The following is a 26,964-nucleotide window of genomic DNA, read 5'->3' on the forward strand; positions in this document are numbered from 1 at the left end:
CCAGACTGGCATGTTTGCTTAATAAAGTATAAGCCTGTGTGAGGTGATTATTCAGATTGTGTAATGATGCTACATACCATCGAAATCGAGTATGCCCATTGTTAAGAGCAAGTGTGCCATTATATTGAGTTTTACATGTGTTTTTTCTGTTTGACCGCAAAGTCCGCGTGAGACTTAATATCTCATGGACACTGTTTCTTTGTTTTATAACTTTCAGACTTTTGGCTTGAGCAAATAGGATACAATCCACACAAATGTAGTCTATAATGGCCTCTTGAGAATTTCTTCTCCAGGTGCTCTAATGCGGAATGTCGCCTGGAAGGGATCCATTAGTCATAAACATGTTTCTCTCTTCCATAAAGAAAGTCCATAGTGATTTTGTTATATCTTTTGGTGACTGATCAGTAGCACAACAGTGTAGATTTAGGTCACCTGTAAGGATAATATTGGTGATTGAAGTTGATTGACTAATGAGAGTGTAAATATTCTCTAAGTCATGAAAAAAGGTATCCGTTGTTATTCCCACAGGATTCCAATAGATATTGACTAAGGCAATTGTGTGAGAAGTGGACTGGATTCTTACTAGTTACATATAATGATTGGGAGAAGCCTTGGGATTGTGAAGCCAGAACTCAATTTGACCACTGCAAGAAGTTCAGACGTCAGTCTCCCTTTAGCAGCACGCTTGGCTGGAAGAAAAATAATGTTGTGATTGTCCCAGGATGGTGTTTTTGTTAACCATGTTTCCTGTAGAGCTACTATGGGCCTCATTACACGTTGTGCGGTAACCATGGTGCTATTAGTGCCATGGTTGCCGCCGGTATTTTAACGTGTCCGCCTTGGTGGATGACGGAATTACCGGCCTACTCCAAGGTGAGCGGGGCCGGTAATTCCCCATTCACCAAGGCCCTTCCCCATTCCCATTTTTGCCACCATAGGGCATAATGGGAATGGGGAAGGTGCTAATTACGGTACCGCAAATTGCGTTACCGTAATTAGCACCGAGGTCCCTTTGCGGCATCCTACTTTAACAGCTGGTAAAACCAGACGCTAAGGTCGGGTCCCGCAAAGGGAACTCGTAGTAAGGCGGTAAGGGTTTACCGGTACCGGTGCCCTTACCGGTACCGGTAAACCCTTACCGCCTTACTACGAGTTCCCTTTGCGGGACCCGACCTTAGCGGCTGGTTTTACCAGCCGTTAAAGTAGGATGCCGCAAAGGGACCTCGGTGCTAATTACGGTAACGTAAACCCTTACCGCCTACCGTGTAATGAGGCCCTATGTCATAGTTATCTAATTAATTTTCAAAGTTGGACAATAAACGGGTAAAACCTGTGTATTCCAGCTTGCTAGGGGGATTTGAGATAAAACTTGATTGGTGGATAGTTATGTAACATAATTCTTGCAGTGGCAAATTAAGGGGATGTTCGTCGTTGAGACATTTTTCCTGAACGTTGGAAATCTAGAATTTGCAACAGTGGTTTGGATAAGCAAACATATATTGTTGTCTGAAAATGTGGAGTTTATCTTCTGATTTATTGGTAGATTGAAAGGTGAGTCTTGGTAGATTATAAAGCCCACAGCAGATAGTTCTAATTTTGCCTTCCAAATGGTATTCAGGACTACTCCTGATCGAATCCAAAGTCTGGTTACTGATAGGTCCATACTATCAATAATTTTGACTTGATCGAGGACAGAGGAACATATGTACTCTAGGCTTGGAATATCTGCAATTATCGCTAAAACACATTGCACATCAACACATCGACTTGTCTAGAAACCTCATCAGAGAAGAAGAGAGGAACGGCAGAGAAGGGAGGGGGGTTGGCCGCAAGGGGGGCTGTAGGAAGTGGAGAGAGTGGAGGGAGAAGCAGGAGAAGCTGAGAGGGTGGAGAGGATGTCCAGGAGTTGCACTTGATTTTAGGCTGTATGCAGATCCTCATGACAGGGGCAAGAACATCAAGAGTATCAGAGATAGAAGAGTGGAGCATGGAAGGGGCTGTGTCAGGGTAAGAGGCAGCCCGAGGTGCCAGGGAAGGGGGAGAAAGATGCAGCGAAAGACTCAAATGACACATGCTTCATGGGTCGAATGACTGAGAAGGTGGCTGGCAGTGTGGGGATAGGTTTGGCCTGAGGGGTAGAGAGAGATGAGAAGAGAGGTACATCAAATAGAATAACTAGTTATGTCATTAGTAGGATGATTTCATAATAATAATAGGATGAAACACCTGAAGTGCAAAACATATGCAAATGTAGGTTTGCTTCTGTTTTAGTCTTTCACCAATCATGAATGAAAGTTTTATACGCATGTGAGAAATCACTTCACTGGTGAGTTATCAATTACTCAAATATATACACTTTGCATATTGCCAGTATGGTAATAAGGTTTAGTAACTTTACTCTCCAAAAACAGGAGGGCCCAGTGCAATAGACCTTATAAATTAGGCATGTCAATACCTTTTATGAATTCCTCCATGTCACCATAGGTCACAGATTTGCTTAAACGGATTCTGACATTTGGAAAATGTATATGGCCTCTCCTATAGTTTTGCTTGAAAGCCCCATCACATTCAGAACACACACAGTGATTTCTCTAGTGTGTCACAAGTTGATAATTTTGATAAAGTTGAAAATGTTCACCCTTTTGCTAGGAAGACTTACATTCAGAGGATGCAAATGGTTTCACCACAGAGTGATTTCTCTGATGTATAATTAGAGTTCCCTTTTCCTTGAAAGCCTTATAACATTCAGGACATGTATATGGTTTCTCACCAGTGTGAATTCTCTGATGTCTAATTAGATCTCCCTTCTGCTTGAAAGCCTTATCACATTCACAACACGCATATGGTTTCACCCCAGTGTGAATTTGTTGATGTGTAATTAGAGTTCCCTTTTCCTTGAAAGCCTTATCACATTCAGAACATGCATATGGTTTCTCCCCAGTGTGATTTCGCTGATGTAGAATTACATCTCCCTTTTGCTTGAAAGCCTTATCACAATCAGAACATGCATATGGTTTCTCCCCAGTATGATTTCGCTGATGTATAATTAGATCTCCCTTTTGCTTGAAAGCCTTATCACATTCAGAACATTCATATGGTTTCTCACCAGTGTGATTTCGCTGATGTATAATTAGAGTACCCTTTTGCTTGAAAGCCTTACCACATTCAGAACATGCATATGGTTTATCACCACTGTGATTTCTCTGGTGTAAAACTAAATTACACTTTTCCTTGAAAGCCTTATCACATTCAGAACATACATATGGTTTAACCCCAGTGTGAATTCTCTGATGTCTATTTAGATCTCCCCTTTGCTTGAAAGCCTTCTCACATTCGGAACATGCATATGGTTTCTTCACAGGGCACTTCCTCTTATGTATCAATAAATTACACTTTTTCTTGAAAGCCTTATAGCATTCAGAACATGCATATTGTTTCAACCCAGTGTGATTTCTCTGATGTATAATTAGAGATCCCCTTCGCTTGAACGCCTTATCACATTCAGAACATGCATATGGATTCCCCACAGTGTGATTTCTCTGGTGAATCACTAAATTACGCATTTCATTGAAAGCCTTATCACATTCCAAACATACATATGGTTTCACCCCAGTGTGATGTATCTGATGTACCAGTAGATGACTCTTCATTGTGAAAGACTTGTCACATTCAGAACATGCATATGGTTTCACCCCAGTGTGAGTTCTCTGATGCTGCACAAGGTGGGTATTTTGTTTGAAAGCCTTATTACATTGTGGACATATATATGGTTTCACTCCAGTGTGATTTCTCTGATGTATAATTAGTGATCCTCTTTCCTTGAAAGCCTTATAACATTCTGAGCATTTATATGGTTTCTCCCCAGTGTGATTCCTTTTATGTATCAATAGTTTACTCTTTTCCATGAACGCCTTATCACATTGAGGGCATAGATATGGTTTCTCCCCACTGTGAATTCTCTTATGTCTAATTAGATCTCCCCGTTGCTTGAAAGCCTTATTACATTCTAAACATGCATATGGTTTCACACCTGTGTGAACTCTCTGATGTATAATTAGATTTCTCTTTTGCTTGAAAGCCTTATCACATTCAGAACATGCATATGGTTTCACCCCAGTGTGATTACTCTGATGTATCACAAGTTTATCATTTCGTTTGAAAGCCTTATCACATTCAGAACATGCATATGGTGTTACCCCAGTGTGGATTCTCTCATGTATAGTTAGATTTCTCTTTTCTTTGAAAGCCTTATCACATTGAAGGCATGCAAATGGTTTCTCCCCAGTGTGATTTCTCTGATGTCTAATTAGAGTTCCCTTTTGCTTGAAAGCTTTACCACATTCAGAACATGCATATGGTCTCACCCCAGTGTGAATTCTCATATGTATAATTAGAGTTCTCTTTTCCTTGAAAGCCTTGTCACATTGAGGGCATGCATATGGTTTCACCCCTGTGTGATTTCTCTGGTGTTTAATTAGAGCTCCCTTTTGATTGAAAGCCTTATCACATTCAGAACATGCATATGGTTTCACCCCAGTGTGAATTCTCTGATGTATAATTAGAGTTCTCTTTTCCTTGAAAGCCTTATCACATTCAGAACATGCATATGGTTTCACCCCAGTGTGATCTCTCTGATGTACAATTAGATTTCTCTTTTGCTTGAAAGCCTTATCACATTCAGAACATGCATACGGTTTAACACCAGTGTGATCTCTCTGATGTAGAATAAGAGCTCCCTTTTGCTTGAAAGCCTTATCACATTCAGAACATGCATATGATTTCTCCCCATTGTGATTTCTCTGATGTATAATTAGACCTCTCTTTTGCTTGAAAGCCTTATCACATTCAGAACATGCATATGATTTCTCCCCAGTTTGATTGCTCTGATGTCGCAATAGATTACTTGTTTCTTTAAAAGTTTTGTCACATTCATAACCTTTATATTCTTTCTCTTCGGTGTGAAATCTCTGATGTTGCCATATATTACCTATTTCACCGAACGTAGATTCACATTGAGAAAATTCCATTGTGAGGAGGTTATTTTTAAATAGTGATTTCTTTATAAGGATCTCCTTGTCAAATTCAAAATATGTATATAGTGATCTGAATCCTTCGATTGGTTTCATCAGGTCAGGTACATTTTTTCACAATTGAATAACAAGAATGAACCTCCAATCCTCGGCCAGAGCAGGCAAGCCTGAAAATAGAAGAAAGTTTGTGTTTGTAACCTTTCTATTTCCATAGTATGGTTTCTACTCTTGTGACTTCCATGTGTCGGGAGTTAATCAATGGCAGCTGCCACTGGAACATCAACAACTAATGAGTAGCATCACAGCAGGTGTGCTATTGATTCTGAAGCATCAAGTCCAAAGCTGGTGTTGGGCACCTTTTTTGTACTTCATGTGGCAGACCAGTGTCTTGCCTTTAACAATATTCTGTAAATTGGGTCTACAAATTCCAATGTATGAAGATGCCCACTCTCTACTTTAGAGTGGCAGCCATTTTCCTCTCCTTTGTCCTTTCACCTTCTCTCCTCTCTCCAGTATAGATTTAGTGGTCTACCATTAGGTGGCTATTAGTACTGAAGGTTGTGACATGTCAGGTCACTTTCAAAGTGCCTCTCTTTGCAACAGTAGTGAATGCTGCATATATACAAAATGCAATGGTTCAAAGCCCCCTTTAGCGGGACAGTGTTGTTATATGGGTTGGAGACAGATGAACTTGGTAGTGACTCGACATAGGAACCAGATGTTTTTTCCAAAACGTTAATAATTGCAGTCCTTTTTGTCAAATTGTCTTCAGAGTCTTTGATATATTTTCCCCACCGTACAAGGCTCTAAATTGGGAGTGGCTGTCATAAGCAAGCTATCTCTCCCGAGACACAGTTCTGTTTTTGTGAACAAAATCTTGTTTAAACATTTCACTGTTCCATTTCTTGCTTTTTTTGCCCTGTTTGAAGGAAAAGAAAAAACAGAATTAGTGTGAAAAGCAAGAAGATATGTTTCAACTTTATATAATAGTTTTTTTGAAATCCTGGCACACTACTAAATTGTATAGAGGACACTGGGCCTCATTACGAGGTTGGAGGTAGCCTTGCCGGTTTTACCGGCAAGGGTACCTCCAAACTTGCATCCAGGTCCGGCACCCGCGAATGGGCAATTACTGGGCTATTCTGGCCCAGGTGGATCCAGTAATTGCCCTTTCGCCGGTGCCGGGCCCAGTACATTGTGTTTCATGTTTGTTAGTCTGCGCCCATCAGCCTTTGGGTACCAGGTGCGCATTACAAATTTCTTAACATAACATAACATCCCCATTCCCATTCAAGCCGCATAGGGCTCAATGGGAATGGGGAGGGTGGTAGCACCGGTACCGTTAATAATGGTACCAGTGGTACCATCATGTTCCGCTCGCGGGTGCCGATACGGCCCCAGGCCGTTATTGCCTTACCGCCATACTTGTAATGAGGCCCACTGAGTTAAATGGATAGAGTAACATGTCCTCAATATCACGAAATGGATTAAAACCGAAATCAAGAAACCTGTGACCCAAGCCCCAGATAAGCAACGTACCAGGCATTTTGATGCATTAAATTCTTGTTCATATGACAGCTTTCGCAGTGTACCATTTATGCACCAGTTGGGAGCAGAGGGCAGGTGACTTGACGGAAACAAGAACATATCTTTAGATTTGCATCTGCATGGATGAAAATGCAGGCTATGGAGAAACTTTAGAAAAGAGACACTTTTTTCCCTGAGCTGTGTGCACAGAGCGTATCCAAAAGAGCCAGCACACAGGAAAATAAAGAATCGTTTCTTTGTGTTCAAATTCTTCTGTGTTTTGTGTGTGCGGATGCTCATGGAATGAACAAAGGGATTATGCATTTTTATTTTCCCAGCATTTTAGGATCCTAGCATCAATAAAATGGAAAACGTAGCAAAATATTTGAAAGTATTCTTTGTAAGAAATGATGTTATTTTTTTTCATGGAAGCATGCTTGTATTGCACAAAAGTATTTTTCAGAGTTTCTATGCCGGGTGCATGTGTAATCAATTTGCATTTATGTGGTGTATTCAGACAGATTGTGCAAGATATCTTTGCTACACAACTCTGTTTTATTTCGATGGGTCTTATTCATTTTCAAATTTAGTCATGTTTTGGTTGTGATGCATACCTTAAGTTCAGCACAGATAAGTATGCAATCTGAACTTGCAGTCATTGTGGTAAATGGTACTATAAATGACCAGTGGTAGCAAGAGCTCTTGCTCTCAAGGGTGAGTGATTGTCAATATACCAATCATATGTGTCACAGCCTCTTTCAAATCTTCAAGGCTACAATTAAAATATTAAAAACCTGGCTCTCCAGCCAGTGCAAGTGTTATTCCAAAAATAAACAACAATGAAATGGTTACATTTGTAACTGAAATAGAAACCAAAAGAATATGTCCCTTTACTGGTAATCCAGATAGGTATTTTACTTTTTATGTAACACTTCATGCAGGTTCCTCCAACCTCTATTATTACCACAGTCGATAGTCAGCATACCAACAACTGAACGATGTAAAGTAAACTCTGTCCAGCCAACCTTTGACCAAGAGATTAAAGAATTTAGCATTGAACAGTTACTTCTCTGCACTATTGTATCATAAAATGGACATACCATTAAGTAGTAGTAGTTGTAAAGACTGGAGGGGGGTTATCTGTACTCCTGCCCTCTATATGGCAGAGTAGAAGCACAGAGCAGCCCAGCCAAGGTTCTCTATTGTGGTAGCAATGGATGAGCAACCAAGGCTTGCGCTCTGAGGAGGTGATGCAGGCTTGTTCTTAAGTACAGTGTAGTCCCCAACCCCCCACAAAGGAATGTCCAAACACTATGTTATGTGATAACACAGTTATTTATATACATAAGGCTCAATGTATGTACACAATTAAATAACACACTTTGTTCTTTGGAAAATCTAATATGGCAATTCTATACAATGTCTATGTGGTACCACTATTAACTATTGACTCCTTTAAAATGCACTAACTGCTAACAGTTTCTAATGGCATACAAAGCAAACAGTAATGTGTATCAGCACAGGACATATGAAGGAAGACAATTAGGTTACACAGTGGCAGATTGGTTCTCTTGCTACTAAGACACAGTTATGTGTGAGGATCCCCCGCACCTGGGCATCCTGTAATAAAGTGTTTTAACAAGCCCAGTCCATTTATGTTTAACTAGTCTTATTTCCTGGTCAAAAATGTTCCACTACCCCCAATGTACCTGAATTAGCAGATTTGTCGACGGCTCGTTGACGGGTTCCTCGTGAGCGGACTCCCTTTAAAGATGGGAGCCACTGTCTTTGAGATGCTGTGAAGAAAATGTGAATACCATCATCGGGACAGAAGCTTAGAATTCTGCAGTGCTCGTCGACCATCGATTGTCAACATCCTGCATAGACGAGGTGTGCGGTGATGACAGAGTTTGGTGCCGTAAACAGAGAGAACTTGGTGATGAGCGTAGGCCCGGCAGCGGGCGTCGGCGTCGACGGTCGGGACTCGACCACGGCTGGATCGTCACTCATCGGCATCTTTGTGTACTTCAGGTGGCGGGAAACCCACCGGCGGATTCTACTCGGTCGTCGGCGACATGGACTTTCTGTGGCGGGAAAAATCCGTCGACGGTGATGGCAAGAGAGTCCTTGGTTTATATGTTCTTAGGCAATGGTGGAGCATTGCGGCTCCAGTCGACGAGGCCACTGTGATCCTCCGAACCCCAGTCGATGGTGATGGACGTCGACAGTCTCAATGTCCTGGTGCTTACTTCAATGTTTCTCGGCGGACCCCGTCTCCGGTCGACAGCTGTTTGTGACTGACTTCCAGGGTGCCTTGATGAAGACCAGCTTCTGCACGATGTCCCCTTGTAGCTCGGGGAGAGGTCTCCAAAACAGTTCCTATCTTGGATTAGCCCTTAACAGACCCAGCAGCTTTCGTGTTTTATCAACGGAGAGCAGCAGCAAACATTCTTCTTTCAGCTGGGCTTTAAGGATAAGCAGCTTCATGTTTCAACCTTAGCTTCTGAACAACATTGGTAAGTGGAAGGTCCCCAGATATGCTGTTCTGTCCCTCATTCACACTGCTGAGCCAATCTCAGTCAGCCAATCAGTCAGAAGGGCATCCATGCAGGTATACAGCCAATCAGACTCACAGTGCATTCAGGCCATACACTTCCACCCAGATACTCACAACAACTCACAATAAGGAATGTGGGATGGGGGAAGCACCCAGCCTTTCAGCACACTGCATTCATGTCAGTTTCAGGTAGGGCTGTCTCATTCTTTGTGTCACACACAGAGAAACCAGACACCCATAACATGAAGTGCATATTGGTCACACACTCCATTCACACAGGTCCAGCCCCAACCATGTACCCACCGCATACAGTCACTGGGAAGGCTCCAGCCAGTCTGGCCTGGACTTCCCCACAATACCATATATGGCTCTTCCACCCAACAGCCAGTCAGGGGAAGGGACAGAGTCAGGGCTTCACATGACATTGGGAAAACAATGTAACAGGTAATAGAAATCAAGGGGCCATCTTGTCTCCTATCGGAATCCACTGATTTCTATGGCAGGGCCTGGGTATCCCAAAATGGAGGATACTCAGAGCACCTGTCAAATTCAGGATGGAGCTGCTACCAGCCCATACCCTGCTCTGTGGGCCACACACAGGCGCCCAACATCATACACTAGGGGTAAAGGGTTGTAACCCCGCCCATGGGTGCCATAAGGGTATCCCAAGGGTCTCTGTTCACCACAACCAAAAAGAGGAAGAGCTGCACTGCCAGGAATCCCACATGGAATTCCTTTGTAGAAAAAACACAGACCACACATGATAAGGGAATAGAAGACAAGGATATCGAGGCCCTGACCCTCCATTGCGCTTCTAGCATCACCGTCACCCCCCCCAGACTTAGATGTGGGTTGTCTAATCTCCCACGAGATTGACATCCTCATCCAGACGGTCAACATACCTTCTGGAAAGGCCATCTGCATTATCATGACTCTTCCCTGGTTTATGCTCAATAGTGAAGTCTAGCCCTTTCAGGATAATGGACAACCTGAGCAGTTTAGGGTTTTCACCCTTCATCTGCATAAACCACTTTAAGGGCTTGTGGTCTGTTTGGACCTTGAAGGTAGACCCCGTAAGGTAGGGCCTAAAACGCCCTAGGCTCCAAACTATACTGAAATATTCCTTTTGAACAGTAGCCCACCTAAGTTCTCTACGTTTGAGTTGCCTACTGATGAATTTGATAGTATGTTCCCTCTCCTTGTCATCTAACTGGGACAAGACAGCTCCAATTCCGGTGTCACAGGCATCAGTTTGAACAATAAAGGGTTTGCTGTAATCAGGTGCACACAACACAGGTGCCCTACACAGACTCTCCTGCAAGCAGACGAAGGCCCTCTGAAAGTCTTCTGTCTACTTAACTATCCTTGGTTGCTTGGGCGATGTCAGAGGGGCGCCTATGGTTCCTTAGTCTGCCATGAATTTACGGTAATACCCAGTGAGGCCCAAAAAAGCTCTCACCTGGGTTAGTGGGAGTCTCCCAGCCTTGTACCTCTTTTACCTTACTGGGGAGAGGTTGGATTCAACCCCCTCTTACCTCATGACCAAGGTAAGTAACTTTCCCCTATCTATCTGGCACTTGGTGGCCTGGATAGTTTGTTTGTTTATTATATTTGTATAGCGTGCCTGACCCAGGGGTATCTGGGCGCTTTAGAGGAGTAGTTACATAATGGTTACATGTACATGGTAACAGCTTGACAGAAAATGCATAAATACATGGTAACAGATTTGCAGAAAATGCATAAATAGGATACAATCGTACAGGCGTAGTTATGACTAAGTATGGCTGGTTACATACATAGGCAAAGCAGTTAGGCATAGATAAATAGTTCATACAACTTATAAGGATTCCAGATAGGTTACAGTATGCTAGGAGCCGGTAGAGGGTTGTTGCAGGGGACCAATAAGAGAGACCACGTGGGTAGCTAAAAATTAGGGCTAGGATCAAAGGGATGCTGGCATTAGTTCATTCGTTTTTGCTGAGGATCCAAGCGATAACGCTTCTTCTGAAGATGTCAAAAGCTTGTAAGTCTCTGATGTTGGATGGGAGGGAGTTCCATAATTGGGAGGCTAGTACTGGAAAACTAGAACCGCCAGATCTTTTTAGGTTATATCTTGGTAATGTAAGACATGAAGTGTCAGTGGATCTGGTAATTCTAGTAGATGATCTATGGGTGAATTTTTTCGGTGAGGTATGGAGGGGCTGTGTTATTCAGCGCTTTGAAAGTAAGACAATTGTTTTAAGTTCGATCTTTTCATTTATGGAGAGCAATTTGTGTTGTTTTCTTATTGCTGAGATGTGTGCATTTCTAGGTATATTGAAGGCAGCTCTGAGTGCGTTATTCTGCAGAGTCTGAATTTTTTTTATTACTGTTTTATTCGCACCAAGGTAGAGCCCATTGCAGTAGTCCAATTTGGAGTATATAAGAGCTCTAGCTAGTGTGAGGCAGCTTTCTGGAGATAATATTGGTCTACATGCTCTTATCCGTTTGCCTGTGGAAGCAGTGGCTCATGTGGTCATATTTACTTGTTTGTTGAGATTGGATGTGGCATCGAAGTAAAAGCCAACTGTTTTTACTGCTTTGGCGATGGTGATGTTATTACAAACTAAGCACGAGTTATAACATATTTAACATGGACTCCCTGCTCACTGTGCTCAGAGAGACAAAGCTTCACCTCACTGATGAGGCCCAACAAGGCTGAAACACGTGTATGGGGTTGCTTTTGGTACTCTTGTTCAGAGAGGAATCGCCATAGCATTTCGGTGCTGGACTGCCCATGTGGGCGGGACAAAGACTGATATGCAAATTGATATTTTCCCATCTGTGAAGGTACAGTGAGCAAAAAGTGTGAGCAGCAAACTCTCATCTCAGAACAGGTTTTCATGCCATGTTCTTTCTGGAGAGGAACGCCTGCTACCTTTTTTGAAACATTTTGGATGTTAGTACACCAAATGTTGTCTTTCAGGCATGTGTCTGTAGGTAAATTAGGTGTCTCCATTTCTCGCAATATGGTGAAAAGTTCTTTGGTACTAGAACCTGCTTGACTAATCCTGTTATTATAAGTGTCACGTTTAGTACGGATAATCTCTTTTTTGTACTTAGTGGTGATGGAGGTTAGATTAGTTTTGTTCTCTTGTGAGGGTGAATGTTTCCAGAGAGTTTCGAGTTTTCTTTTTTCCAAGCAGAGCGCTTTTAGCTCAGGGGTGAACCATGTTAGTGAGGTTAGCCCTTCGCAAGCCCTGCAACACCCGATCCAAATGAGTCAAATGCTCTTCCCAGGTGGAAATTTGGACAGCAATGTCACCTAGGTAGGCCACACAAAAGGCCTCCAGCCCACTGAGTGCATGATTGACCAACCTTCGGAAGGTGGCAGGTGCATTCTTCAAACCAAAAGGCATGACTCTAAACTGGTAGAGCCCCTCAGGTGTTGAGAACACTGTTTTTTCCTTGTCCTGGTCCGTCAGACCTATTTGGCAATAGCCTGATGTAAGGTCAAAGGTGCTTACAAATTTGGCAGTACCTATGGTGTCCAAAAACTCATCAGCCCTGGGCAATGGGTGTGCGTTGGTTTTGGTGATGGCATTGACCCCTCTGTAGTCCACAAAGAACCGCTAATCCTTGGTACCTGCCTGGAAACTTGCCTTGGGGACAAGGACCACTGGACTGGACCAGGGACTGGTCGAGAGTTCAATTACACCCAGATCCAACATCTTGGTGACCTCAGCCTGGAAGTGGTTCTTTACAGTATCTGACATCCCACAGCACCTGCTTTTGACAGACAAATCTTACTTTCAAGAACTTCTGGTGATTTATAACTGTGAACCCTTGACAACAAAAGGCTGATCTGTGACACAATATACCAAGAACATACAGTTTCTTTTTGCATTTTGGACACATTCAAACAAATAGTCAACACGGAAGTGTTTCAACCTATTATATTTCATTGGCTTCACTTATAATGGCCCGAGTGGTGAAAATGATTTTTTAAAAAAATGTTTTTATTTGTATCTGGTTTTTATCAAACCTTTAAAACATGGTATTAATCAATGAGGAATTATATAACTGTGTTCATACATTACATTTAAAAATGTAAAACACATGGTATTCGTACGTATAAATTTGAGGCCTTGTGCAAAATAACAAATGTGCAAATACACATAATAAAATTACATACCTCCCATACCTTGTGCAACATCACAAGTGTGCAAATAATGACAGTTAAAATGGAATCTTCAACATTGCGACTGAGAAGTACATATTTAGGATCAATCATACAGATACATTTTATAAGACACAGATGAAATTTATAAACAAAGACACCTTGTTCGTTAAAAAAAACTGTGGGATAACCCGTTTGATCACACTTCCAAGATTTCACTATACAGATGCATACATAGAAATAACGATGAAATACAAGGGTCATTCAGCACAGTGTTAGATTTAAACTGATAAGTGATTATTAATTATATTCAGAATACGTGTTAGCGAGAGAACAAGAGAGACATGTTCACCCCACATACAGTGGATGCAGAGAAACTCCCTCGAAAAAGTAGATGTACCAATAGAATATTTTTCAAAAGATTAAAAGCTTGCATTCTTGCGGATTCGAAATAGGGACATGTAATAACAACATTTTTGAGAGTTTCCAGTTGATCATTACACAAACAGAATCAACAAGTGTTAGATGAACTCACATCCATTTTGTAATCCCAGCGTTTCCTTAGCGTTGAATTGTAACAACTCCAACTATCCAGCAGAGCGTACGGCCGCAGTGGCAGCTACACAAGCTCTGGTAGTTATGGCAACATTGGGGCTGGAGAGCCCAATCCAAGATGGCGACTCGCCGCATTTGGGTGATCACGTCACTGTGTTTGCATGACTTACGACGCGGCTTTTCCTGGTCAACAAATACCAGGAAGAAGCTGTGCTCCTTGCATTGCAACTGTGCCCTAATCGTTGCGGAAAGCTAGTTAGCTCGTTTATTCCCTGTGTGCCTTCGCTCTTCCCGCTATTGCCTGCTCTCTCTCTCTCGCTTCCACGGCTTCCCCGCTGTGTACCCTGGTTCTCCTCGGTTCGCTCTCTCCTTTCCTCTGTGGTATTCTGCCTTCTCCCATTCCTCTCCTTGTTTGTGTTCTGTCCTTTGGACTTTCTGGTCTCTCTGGCGCTCAAATCCTATACTTATCTGCTTGAAGCTGAACCTGCATATTGGATTCTACACGTTCCACTGTTTGTTTGTAACAGACCCTTGTTATCCGGCTAAGCCAAGGTCTTACGGCAATAAACTTCACTACGGATTGGACCTCAGGGTTTTCCCTCTATACTGAGAGTTTTTTTTTCCCTTTTGAGACCCAGCTCTCCGGGTGGTCCCCATGCCCCCAGGTGTCCTCTAGGTTGGCGCGGTGGCGGCCTGGAGTGATTGGCCTTAACTCTTCTCACCAAAAGAAGTAAGAACAAAGAAAGAAGACCCCGATCCAGAGACCAAGCTGAAAAAGGTGAGAGCGAAACCAGACATGAATTGGTTGAATTTGAATCTGATATAAAGAGAGTGAGACTTTGCACAGAGAAAGCAAAGACGGTACGAAGATCGCGGTCTTCTTTTTTTAGTGAATTGAGCATATTCCTTGTATGTGCTATATTTAGTCAGAATCTCAATGGTACACACCAGTCGTGTTCATACAGCTTCTTTTTCACGTACGCAGGCCGTCGGATGAGATCTTGCTTAACAATATCCAGTGAATTCAATAAAAGGTGCATTTCTTTTTTTTTTGCAACTTCTTTTTATTGGTTTTACAACATAGAAAGAAATCAAAGAACATTCCCCAACTCCCCCCCATCCCTCCCACCACCCCAGTAGGCAGCACCGACATGTCCGTAGTTCATTAAGACCATGAGCCAAAACTCCCACATGACCAGCTTGCAACAGAGAAACAGTGTCCCCCCACACCAACCCCCCTCTCCCTCCCTGGTACGGCTCTTCCATGGCCAAAGTTTGTTGCCTTCATAAAGCAGTCACCGACATTTACTGCAAATCAAGTAGATGCAGGCGCTGGGGCCGCCAGCCAATTCGAAAGTCATCCTCCCAGTCTCCTGAAAAAGCCTTTAAATTGTTGTCCCTCGCGTACGTTGCCCATTCCAAGGCCACGATTTCCCAAAGTTTACGCAACAAATCTTTGAGAACCGGCGCCTCTCTGCTCCTCCATCTCTGTGCTATTACCGACATGGCAGCCAATGTCAAAATCGCTCTTGCCTTCCCCCGGGATCTAATCTCCCCCCACCTGCGATCTGCTCAACTCCCAATAGGGTCTCCTCTGGGGGCCTACTGCCTCCCAGACCGAATGCTTGCTCCTGAGCCCTCTGAAACTCCGTCCAAAAATACCTGATTTTTGGGCATGACCACCAGATTTGTTGCGCCGTTCCCTCCTCCCCACACCCTCTCCAAGAGTTCCCGAAGGTATTAGGGTACATCTCCTTAAGACGGGCCGGTGTGTAATGCCACCCAAACAGAATCTTATACCACAATTCCTGCAGTTGGGAGACTTTAGCCAGTTTGGGGATTTTCATCCATAATCTTTCCCACTCCTCCCGCCCAATGGACCTACCCAGGATCTGTTCCCACCTCTGCATATATTTCCATGGGCTCCTGTCAGGCGTTTCGTCCAAGATCTTGTATAGGTTAGATATCAAACCTTTGGATCCATCATTCGAGAGGAGAAACCTCTCAAACCGCGTTTTCTCCATTGTTGCAGCGTGTTTGTTCACAGGATTCAGAACCCAGTGGCGTAACTGCGCATATCGAAGCCTCTCCCCCTCCTTAACTCCGAACTCCCTCTTACAATCCTCAAATGAGAGAAACCCCCCCCCCCCAAACACATCTCCCAGCCACCTACATCCACCCTCCTCCCATTGCTTAAAGGCGCCTCATTACATCCCTGGAGTAAACTCCCCATTACCGAACCAAGGTGTAAAAGGGGAAGGGAAAGTTGTGATACTCTTATGCTTCACCAGTCTGTCCCAGTTATCCGCCATTAATGATGTGATAGTACTTTCGTACAGATGCCTGGGCCTATGCTGTTTCGGGAGCCATAGGACCTCGGCCAGACTGCGGTGCTCCACTGCTTTGTCCATGGCCACCCATTGCTTGGCCTGTGTGACCACACCCTCCCGCAACCAATCCTTAACGACCCCTAGTTGCGTCGCCTTGTAATACCGTTGAAAGTTAGGCAGTGCCAAACCCCCTCCCGCTTCGGAGCCATCAAGAGTTGTCTGCTGACCTGCAGTTTTTTCCCGTCCCACAAAAACTCTTTGGATAGCGAGTCTAGTTTCTTAAAGAAGGCCGAGGGGACTGCCTGTGGCATTGCCTGGAAAAGATACAACAGGCGCGGGAGAGTTACCATTTTAATGGTTGCCACCCTGCCCAACCACGAGATCGGGAGGCTCCTCCACCTGCGGAAATCCCACTCTATATCCTTTAACAGTGGTAGGTAATTGGCTCGATACCAGCCTGCCAGAGTCGAAGTTATTCTCACCCCTAGGTATCGGACTCCAAAGGAACGGGGCAGCCCCACTTAGGGTGTCTTGCTCCTCCCCCTTTATAGTTAGGCTCAAGAGTTCCGACTTGGTGAGATACATTTTGAGACCTGAAGCCGCACCAAAGGCCTCCAACAATTCCCTGCTCACTCGGATGGATTCCACTGGGGCCGTCAGAGTCAGCAGGAGGTTGTCTGCAAATGCAGCCACCTTTCATTAAACTCCTCCAAATGGGATACCCATAATCCCCTCCGCTTCCCTAATTGCCTGCAAAAGGGGCTCCAGATAGATTGCGTAAAGCAAAGGGGACAGAGGACACCCCTGCTTAGTGCCCCTGCTCACTCTGAAAGACCTGGACATAACTCAGTTCACAGGTATCCTTATGCTAGGTGACTGGTAATTAGCCTGTACCATGCGTAAAAAATTGCCCCCAATGCCCATCTTCCTCATCACCTTAAACAGGAAGGACCACTCCATGCGGTCAAAAGCCTTCTCTGCATCCAGAGACAAGAGGACCGCAGGAGTGTCCGTTCTGTGAGCCTTCTCCACCAGATGGGCCACCCTCCGTATATTGACTGCTGTCTGCCGACCCTTTATAAACCCAGCCTGATCCGGATGAATCAGATCTCTAAGGAAGTCCTCCAGCCTAGCCGCCAGCACCTTCGTGAAGATCTTGGCATCAATATCAATCAACGTGATGGGCCTGTAGGACGTTCGCTCCTCCGGGTTCTTGTTGGGTTTCAAGATAAGAGATAGTCTGGCCTCTTCCATGGAGGGGGTTATTGTCCCTGCGGACCCAAACGTATTAAAAAGGGTAGTTAAATGTGGGACCAGAACGCTTGCAAATGTTTTGTAAAAAGCCGTAGTTTAGCCGTCTGGGCCTGGAGCTTTATTCAAAGGAAGACTCCTGATCACCTTCATTACCTCCTCTTCCCTGATCTCCCCATCCAACCTCTCTGCAGCCTCCTTCCCCAACCGTTCCAACTCAACCTTCTTCAGAAACTCTTCCTGCAGACTATCTCGAGGGGTCTGCGACGTATACAAAGTTTCATAGAAAGACACCATGGCCTCTCATATCTCCCCGGCCTCTGTGACCCTTTTCCCCGAATCTGCCTTTAGGGATGTGATCGTGTTTTGGGATTTTGCTCCCCTGAGCAACCGCGCTAGGAGAGTATGTGCTTTATTTGCCTTGGTGTAGAAATGTTGGCGCACCCTCAACAAAGCCCCCTCCGCCCTCTTGGTCCTAAGGATCTCCAACTGACCCAATGCCCTACGGTATTCCCTCATTGCAAACCTAGATGGGGTCCCTCCCGCCTTCCGCCTCGCTGATTCGACTTCCTCTTCCAGCCGTGCCTCCAGCACCTTCAATTGCCTCTCCCTGTGGGTCGCCGCCCTGATTAGTTCCCCCCTCAGCGTGGCCTTAAAGGCGTCCCATCTAACCTCTTCTCTTGTGTCCCCCTTTGATTTATGAGGAAGAAGTCCCTAATCTTCTCCTCGATCTCCTGTCTCATTATCGGGTCCCTAAGGAGATGTCCTCGGTACCTCCACGTCCAAACCCCCCTCTCCCTGGGCCCTCGGTCCATAATCATAGACACCACCTTATGATCCGCTATGCCAATTGGGCCCGTCACTACTTCCCGCACCCGGCCCATCAAGCTCAAGGATACCCAGATGTAGTCGATTCTCAATTGGGATCCATGGACCCCTGACAGGAAGGTATAACCTTCCTCCTCCCCCTTAATCTCCCGCCACACATCTTGCAGCCCTGCTCCGCGGATCCTGTCTATCATATCCGTAGACATCACTGCCCCCTCCCCTATCAGGGTGTCCTGTCCGGTCCCAACCTTTTTGCCAAGCTATATTGAGGTCCCCTAATAAGATGATTGGGCCCTGGGCATTATCCTCTAATTTGTTCAGAACACGCTTCAAAAAAGTGCTCTTGGCCTGCATTGGGTGCATGGACTACTGCCACAGTATAAGGACTACCCTGATACAACCCCGTAGCTATTATGTACCTCCCTCCTTGTCCCGTATAACGTCAGAGATCCTAAGGCCAGCTGAGGTTTTGATGGCTAATGCCACTCCTCCAGCCCTAGACCCGCCCGAGGCATGCAAAATCTGGTCAAATCCCCGTAGTTTAAGGCACCCCTGGTCTTTAGGCCAAAGGTGTGTCTCCTGCAGCCCCAAGATATCTCGATTTTCTTTTTTCGTAAATTGTTCTAACTTTTTCCTCTTAAGAGGGGTGTTTAAGCCCCTCACGTTATGCGTTAGCCACTTCAGCATGGGATAAAATAATTCAGCAAGCTAAGTACTCGCGACCCCATCAGCCCGCGTCATCGGGTGCCGATACCTTGCAGCCATCGCCCCGGGTCTCCCACACCGCACATATCGCAGAGAAGAGCTTCTGCCCAATCGGCATTGCTCCATGTTCCCCCCCTCCGCTGCCTTTCCCCCCTCTTCCCTCCCCCCAAGCCAACCCCCCCAAATGGCATGCCCTTCCCTCCTCCCTCACACCCCCCTCTACGGGTCAACCCACCCTATCTGATTCAGAGATGGATGCTCCCCCCACCCCTGCCAATTTCACCCGTTAGTGGCCCACCACCCTTAAAGCAAACTGGAATTTAGGGTCCTTCATGTGCAGACCCTCCTGCCTCCCCTGCGCCTTTCTTGTTGGTGTCCGTGGATGGCTTATTACTTAGCTTCGCCCTCCTTCTCCTCTCTCCCACTGATGACCAGGACCAAGGCCTTGGTTCCAGGTCAGTGACTGCTCCCCTCCTCCCCGATCCCGCAGAAGTGTCCTCCAAGTCCAGGCGCAGCATGCTCGCCCCTTCCTGTACTGTAGTTATGCGCCTCTGAGCCCCTTCCCATTCGAACAAGAGGCCAAATGGAAAAGTCCATCTGTACCTAATCCCTTTCTCGTTCAGAGCTTTGAGGACTGGACCCATTTACCGCCTCTTCGTAAGCATTGTGCTCGCCAGATCCTGGAACAGGGCTATACCCTGCCCTTGGTATTGGATAGGCTGTTGCCTCCTCGCCTCCCGGAGGACTGCTTCCTTTTGGGCATACCTAGTAAATGCTGCTAAGAAATTCCTGGGCCTCGATTGAGACCCTGCATTACCCCTGCCCACTCTATGAATGCGGTCAAGCTCAATCGCCTCCGGTGGCGTAATCCCCAAAATCTCTGCGAAGATGGATTGGGCTACTCCTTTTAAGTCTCTATCCTGGACAGATTCCGGAAGCATTTTGATTCTGATGTTGACTAAACGGGATCTATTTTGCATATCCTCCATCTGGATCTCGAGATTGTGCGTGGCTGCGTCGAGCCTCTCAATTGCTTCACTACTGGCCGTTACCTCTTTATCCAGTTCTTGCAAGCCTCTCTCCAGGAGATCTGTCCTCTCGCCCTGCTGCCGCAGTTCCTGCTTTATTTCCCCATAGCCACATTTAGGTCGGACCTGAGGAGCTGAAATTGTTCCTGGAAGGTCTTTGTTAGGCTAGTGTGAAAAGTTTGGATCTCCCCCCTGCCCCATCATCGTAGCTGTGCCCACCTCTTCTGGCGGGGAGACATTTCTTGCCAGGTCCTCCCCTCAGATCTGATCGTGCCCCTCGCCTCCTGCATCGGCCAAATGGTAGGAAGAGTGCCCGGGGCCTCGCCTAGCACTGACTGCGTCCTCCCACTTTTGCCTTTGCTCTTCGTGGTCATGTTAACAGAGGGGCCAAGTGCGCAGCCCACCTCCAGTCCCAACAGATGCACACAAGCAGGTAACAAAGCTTCCCTTATGATATTCTGACCTCAATTGCCTGAATCTATTAGCCTTCCAAATTAACGTTCCGCCTTCAGTGGGTCACAGGAGGATTCACCAGTCTCAATGCTGTGCGAGGAGGGCCTCTCCAGATTATGTGGAGCACTCGCGCACATCCAACCCAGGAGGCCAGGAACTCAGACCGGCCCCAAGGGCCTGGGATCCACAATGTTCTCTGACAGGCCTGGATCCCTTGCAGGTCCTCAAGATGGAGCTCCCACGAGAGACTCCGCCGCAGAGGCCTCCCCTCTCACTCGGGGGCACTCCTCTCCGTGCCCAGGGGGAGCACACCAACCTACTACCAAGAAGGGCAGTCGCTTGCTGCTGCAGAGCCCTCCTCCGGGCCGCTCCTCCCTCCACGGAGGAAAGGCTCTGAACTGATGAGGCCCCACCATCCACGGGCCGCTCACCGCTCCTGTGTGGGGCCCGCTCCGCCGCTCCTCGCAGTACCACCTCTGATGCAGGAAGTGGCGTGTGGCGCTCCCCCTCCAAGCTGCGTCTGCCTCCGCTCACACTGCTCCCGCCAGCGCCCGCCGGGCATTCACTGTCCGCTCGCCGGGTCCTCCCGAGCCCCGACTGGCTCCCGGGAAGCCCAGGCAAGCCGTCCCCCATCACTCCGCCTCCTTTGTTCGGCGCGGGCCGGGCTACCCGCGCTTCCTTCTCCGCGCGGGCTCCAGGCAGGCCACTTCGCCCTCAGCCTCTCAGGCCCTTAATCCGGGGCAAGCCTCCTCCCGGCGAGCCCCGTTCGGGACGCAGCTGCCCTCCACACACTGCTCTGCCTCACCAGCAGGCGCTCCACGTCTCCCGCGGCGGTACCCTGTGTCCTGGCGCCGGCTGCCGACAAGCCTCTGCACGTGTCAGGGGCTCGTAAACGCCTCTGCACCCGGTACCAACGCTGCTCCTGACACAATGGGGCCCAGGAGCCCAGATTTCAGCTCCGAAGCTCGCCACGGATGCTAGGTGGTGGGCCTTCTCCGGCATCGGTGGCTGGGAGCTCCGCAGGTACGTCTACCTCCTACGGACGGCCATCTTGAATCCAAGGTGCATTTTTATAGTACATTGATTTATAGATGGAGGATAAGCATCACTATGCATCTCGGATAAAACAACATATAAGGAATTTCTGGGAGGATTAATCATTTTTGAATAATATTCAGCATTCTTCATTGCTATTTCGAGAATAGTGAGTTAAGCCCTAATTCATATCTAAGAATAGAGTTCGGCAATGAGTTGGCAAGTGCCAGAGTTTGTTTCCATACACAACCCTGTAGTTGTTTCAAGATTTCGGTTATGTCCAACAAACACATATCAAGACTGTACAATAAGACGGATTTGACTTTTAAGATGCAAAAATCTATAATCGGCATGACTGAGAATTTACAGTATTATTAAAAATAATTTTCATCTGCGAAATTAGTGGTCTTAATGTTTGATTAAGAGAGGTGTTGCACATAGTTATTGAGGAAGTATGACACAGATTGTATCCTAAATACTGTATTTCTAGTGTACGTTCGATTGTTTTGCCTTCCATTAACCATTTTAGAGAGCTAATGTATTTTCTACCAGCATAGATGACAATCTTTGATTTGCTAGCATCCTTATGAAGATTGAATTTTTGAGCACAGGTGGAAAAGTTTTGTAATTTGTTCTGAAGTCCATAAGGTGTTTTATCAAAGAAAATGATGTCATATGTGAATGCCATCCAATGTATACATAATTTAACTAATCTCACAGGATGATGTTGTTGTGTTGCCAGATGTCATGACGATTGCACAAAAAAAGATTAAAAAGTGTTGAGGCCAAGTTGCAACTTTGGTTTACTCCTTTGAAGGTAGGGATAGCATCAGTTAAAGCGCCTTCCTGGTTAATTCGTAACCTATAGCAAGTGTTGTGGTGTAATAGAGAAATAATAAGAATAATGTGCGAAGGGATACCATATTTTGCCATTTTGGCCCGCAAATGGTTACGAATGACACAGTCAAAGGCTGAAGACATGTCAAGGGAAGCCATATACACCATGACACAATCAGATTTTTTGGTTGACTCGAGAATATGGGATAGGATGGTAGCATTGAGCACAGCGCCCAAATTTTTCCGAAAGCCTACCTGGAAACATGAACAAATTTCATGGTCTTGTATATGTCTTTCAAGATCATGAAGAAGTAAAATTGAAAATACTTTTGATGATGCATCCATAAGGGCAATTGGCCTATAGTTAGAAGGATCAGATGGATTGCCCTTTTTAAAGATGGGTATAATTATTGAAAGAAGCCAGGATTGTGGAATTTGCTTAGATACAAAGATAAGATCACATTTAAGTTTTAGAACAGATGGCCAGAAATAGGAGTCAGATTTCAGTACGCAGGTTGGAATCCCATCTGGTCTTGCAGCTTTAATTTTGAGATTGCCCACAGGGTCCATTTACATTCACCCATTGTTGAAGTATCAAGATTTTGATTTGGGATCCCAGAATAGGCAGATAAAATTTGATATGTTAGTGTGATGTGTTTTTCCTATGCCTCTGCCAAAATAGAGGAATTCATCATCACAGACGGTGAATTTGTTGCCTTCCTAATAAGTGTCCAAATAGATTTGGTATTGTGCTTAAACAAATGCTGAACCATTATTTGGTTGTCAGCATTGTGTATCTGAAATTTACGAGATTTGATTTTATTCTTATATTTCGGATTGTTCTGTTTTTTGAAAGTGGTAAATTGGGACGTTGAAAATGCCAGCGCTTTGAGAGCACTGAGATCTTTTTGTTTTCATATTTTTAACAGATCTGTTGAATGTGTGAGTGTGACATTGGAGTGCTGTCTTTGGTTTTTTAGCAAGCTTACTCAGCACAGATCTTATAATGTCATTGTTAAGTTGCTCCATTAGCTGAATGTCTGAATTGTGTGATATTACGACTCCTTCCAACCCAATTTCCTTTCTGACCATGGAGGTTAAATGTCGACATAAGTGGGTGTCCCAACGAAGAGACAGAGCAGGGCGCTCAAATTCTAATAGAGTTAATGCAGGTGCAATTGCATGTGTATTAAATTCTAGTTTCACCTTCAAATTTATTATCATGTATTTGTATTTGTATTTTATTTATTTGTATAGCGCACCAGGCCCAGGGGCAACCGGGCGATCACTTAGTTACAACATAAGAAAAACAGACAGAACCATAATTACAAAGTTTACAAGTATAATACAGAATTTACAGGTATAATAATACCAATGAGAGGACAAGCAGATTATATATACATGTACAAATTAAGCAGAGAACCCAGAGCTAAATGTCCTGGGCGGCCAGCCAGGTTTTCGTAAGGTGTTTGAATCTCGGGAATGAGGGTTCTGCTCTAAGCTCATTAGGAAGCGTGTTCCAGAGTTTAGCTGCCAAGATAGGGAAGCTAATTCCACCTGATCTTTGGAGATTGAAACATGGAACCTCAAGGCAGTTTAAATGAGCCATTCTGCGCGGTCTAATGGAGTTGTGGAGGGCAAATCGGTTGGCCAGGTAGCAGGGAGCTTGGTTATGAAGGCATTTGTGGGTAAGAGCCAGGGTTTTCAGGGAGATACGGTGTGGGACTGAGAGCCAGAGAATATTGCGTCTGGTGTTGGATATGTGTTGGCGCCTGGGAATGTTGAGGGCAGCTCTAATCGCATTGTTTTGGACAATTTGTAACTTGTTTAGGTTGCAGCAATTGGTGCCTAGGTACAGTGCATTGCAGTAATCAATCTTGGATAATACAAGAGTTCTAGCAAGGGTGACACAATTGGTTGCGGAGAGGAAAGGGCGACAGGCTGTAATAAGCTTGCAGGTATATGCCGCTGCGGAAGAGACTGAGTTAGTTTGTTTGGTCAGGGATAGGGTCGAGTCAATGTAGATCCCTACGGTTTTTGTGTCCTTGGCGGTTGGGATAATATTCCCATCGATGATGAAGGACTTGAACGCAGGGTCGAGTTTGGTAAGTTTTTGTGGCGAACCAAGAAAAAGGAGCTCAGTCTTTTCGTCATTAAGACAGAGTCCGTGTTGAGCCATCCATGCCTGGATGACCTGGTAGATGACATTGATAGTGAGGGAGTCAGCCGTGTAGTCACCTGAGATAGGGATTAGTATCTGGGTGTCGTCAGCCTAGTTGGTGTAAGTGACACCCAGATAGTCCAAGATATCGAAGAGAGGTTTGGTGAACACGTTATACAATGTGGGTGAAACACAAGATCCTTGTGGCACGCCACAGGAGACAGGTGCAGGTTGGGCAGCTGCTAGTGGAGAGAACACGCGCATAGATCTATTGTCTAAAAAGGAGCTAATCCAGCTTTATCGGAGAAGTGTGCAGCTGATTTAAGGTGGTGGCAGAGGATTTCATGATTGACGAGATCAAAGGCTGCCGAGAGGTCCAAGAGGAGTAAGAGAGCAAGTTTGCCTTTGTCTTTTAGATCTTCAATCTGTGTTTTTAAATCTATGAGGGCAGTTTCAGTGCTGTGACGTGGGCGGAATCCAGATTGCCTAAGTCCCAAGAGTTTGTTAGATTCAAGGTAATCTTGAATTTGTAGATATGCTGCACGGTCGAGGATTTTTAGTAAAAACAGGACCGTGGTGATTGGCCTGTAGTTTGTGGGTATACTAGCATTCAGGGTAGGTTTTTTTTCAATAGGGGGATGACCCACGTGTCCTTTAGACTGTCAGGTACGATCCCAGAGCTAAAGGAAGAGTTGATGAGCGTAGTAATGAATGGCGCTAGGTCATGAGCTGCTTCCTTGATTATAGGTGCCGGGCAGAGGTCGCCTTGGCAATTGGTCGGTTTAAGGCTGGTGATGATCTTTTGCACTTCGGAAATGGAGAGTGGAGAGAAGCTAAAAGGAGTCAGAGAGTCTGGGATGGGGTGGTTTAGGTTGGGGATAGGGTTGGGTTGTGGGTTGGATTGTAGGCTTGATTGTTTGTTATTGATTTTAATTTGGAGGGTGGCAATCTTGCAGAGGAGAGCCTCTTGGATTTTGGTACACCAAGTGCTATCTTTGATGCAAGTGTCTGGTGCAGTGACAGGGGTTTCAAGTTCTTTTAGGATTCTAAACAATTCTTTGGTATTGAATTTGGCTTGTTCGATACGTTTATTGTAAGTGTCTTTTTTAGCCTGGAATATGGCTTCCTTGTAGTTAAGGTTGGCCAGGAGGAGGCACGATTTGTTGGCTGCGGACTGGTTGCTTTTCCAATGTGATTCCGCAATTTGTTTTTCTTTGCGCAGGGTTCTGAGCTGGGGTGTGAACCAAGAGTTCAGGTGGGCTCGAGGTTTGGGTTTTCTCAGTTTGGATGGGGTGATGATATCTAAGGCTTTTTGCATAGCGAGGTTAAAGGTGTCAACCATAGCCGTGGGTCGGAGCATGAGCGAACCTGGTCATTGAGAGCCGGGAGGGGGAGGAGTCTGTCGCAAGTGATGTCACGTTTATTGCGGGTGGCAGTAGCCGGTGCAATGGTAGGAGAGAGAGGCTGGCAGGTTTGGACTGAATGTTAAACGTAATTAAGTTGTGGTCGGTCCATGCATACTGTTGGTTAGAGATGATATGGATAGGACAATTGTGGGAGGCTAGCCAGTCGAGGGTTCTGCCCTTAACATGGGTAGGTTGGTCCTGCATTCATAAGCATATTATCAATAGTCATGGCAGCAGTGTCGTTGGGATCAGTGAGGCCCAGGTTAAAGTCCCCTAATATCGAGGCTTGGGATGTGGTTTTGGTGTTATGAGTGATGATCTTGGAGAGGTCCTCAGCGAAGGTGGATAGCGGCCCAGGTGGCCGGTAAAGTAGATAGAAGGTGATAGAGTGGTTAGGAGTGACGGCTAGTTTGGCTGTCATTGCTTCCATAGAGGAAATGTGATGCACAGAGGAGAGGTGGAAGTTTAGAGCATTTTTATGGATGATGGCAATGCCACCACATTTGGACTGGTTAGAGTTACGATTGTGTCTGATAATGTTGTAACCTGGAGGGATGGCAAGGAAGAGTAGTGGGCCAGAGGCTGCGTGAAGCTAAGTTTCGGTGATAGCCATAAAGTCGAGGTTGAGGGTAAGAATAAGGTCAGCCACTTCTAGAGCGTGAGCCGTGAGTGGTCTGACATTGATTAATGCACCCTTAATATTGCTAGTGTTAGGGAGATTGGGGTGAGGTGATGATGGGTTTTTCAAGTGTGTGGATGCAGTGGAGGTCAGAGGCTGTTTGTTAAGATGCACAGAGTGATGGGAGGCGTGTGTGAGTCGCGAGCCAAGTCTGGCATTTCTCAGGGTGATGGAACATGGTATGTTTGGTGAAGGTCTGGAAGCAAAGTGTTGGAGCCATAAGGCTGGGTTGTTGAGGTAAGGGTTGGTGTGGTGAGCAATGGACGGCATAGTCATGGTGTTGTGAAGATTAGGGTAGTGGAGGGAGGCGGTGGTGTAATTGGGTACTGTCCCACCGGTGTGCCATGTGAGGTAGAGTAGGGTGGGCAGTATTCTTGCAAATAGAGTAGTAGGGGTGGAGGGCATGTTGGCCTAATACAGTCT

The 26,964-nt window shown here is 45.5% G+C and overlaps 1 protein-coding gene across 1 annotated transcript in view; it reads right to left on the minus strand.

Moving 5' to 3' along the window:
• Nucleotides 1-1,130: 1,130 nt before the first annotated feature.
• LOC138448042 (zinc finger protein 268-like) overlaps nucleotides 1,131-26,964 on the minus strand; it is a 194,035-nt gene continuing 168,201 nt past the window's right edge. Inside the window, exons 8-9 of the mRNA XM_069604583.1 lie at nucleotides 17,095-17,429; nucleotides 1,131-5,144 (exon numbers count right to left, since the gene is read on the minus strand). Coding sequence (XP_069460684.1) covers nucleotides 2,646-5,144; nucleotides 17,095-17,429 — 2,834 coding nt within the window. The 3' untranslated portion in view covers nucleotides 1,131-2,645. The remainder of the gene's footprint in view (nucleotides 5,145-17,094; nucleotides 17,430-26,964) is intronic.

The sequence above is a fragment of the Ambystoma mexicanum genome, chromosome 3q (assembly GCF_040938575.1).
Source record: "Ambystoma mexicanum isolate Mex_15411 chromosome 3q, UKY_AmexF1_1, whole genome shotgun sequence".
NCBI classification, from domain to species: Eukaryota; Metazoa; Chordata; class Amphibia; order Caudata; family Ambystomatidae; genus Ambystoma; species Ambystoma mexicanum.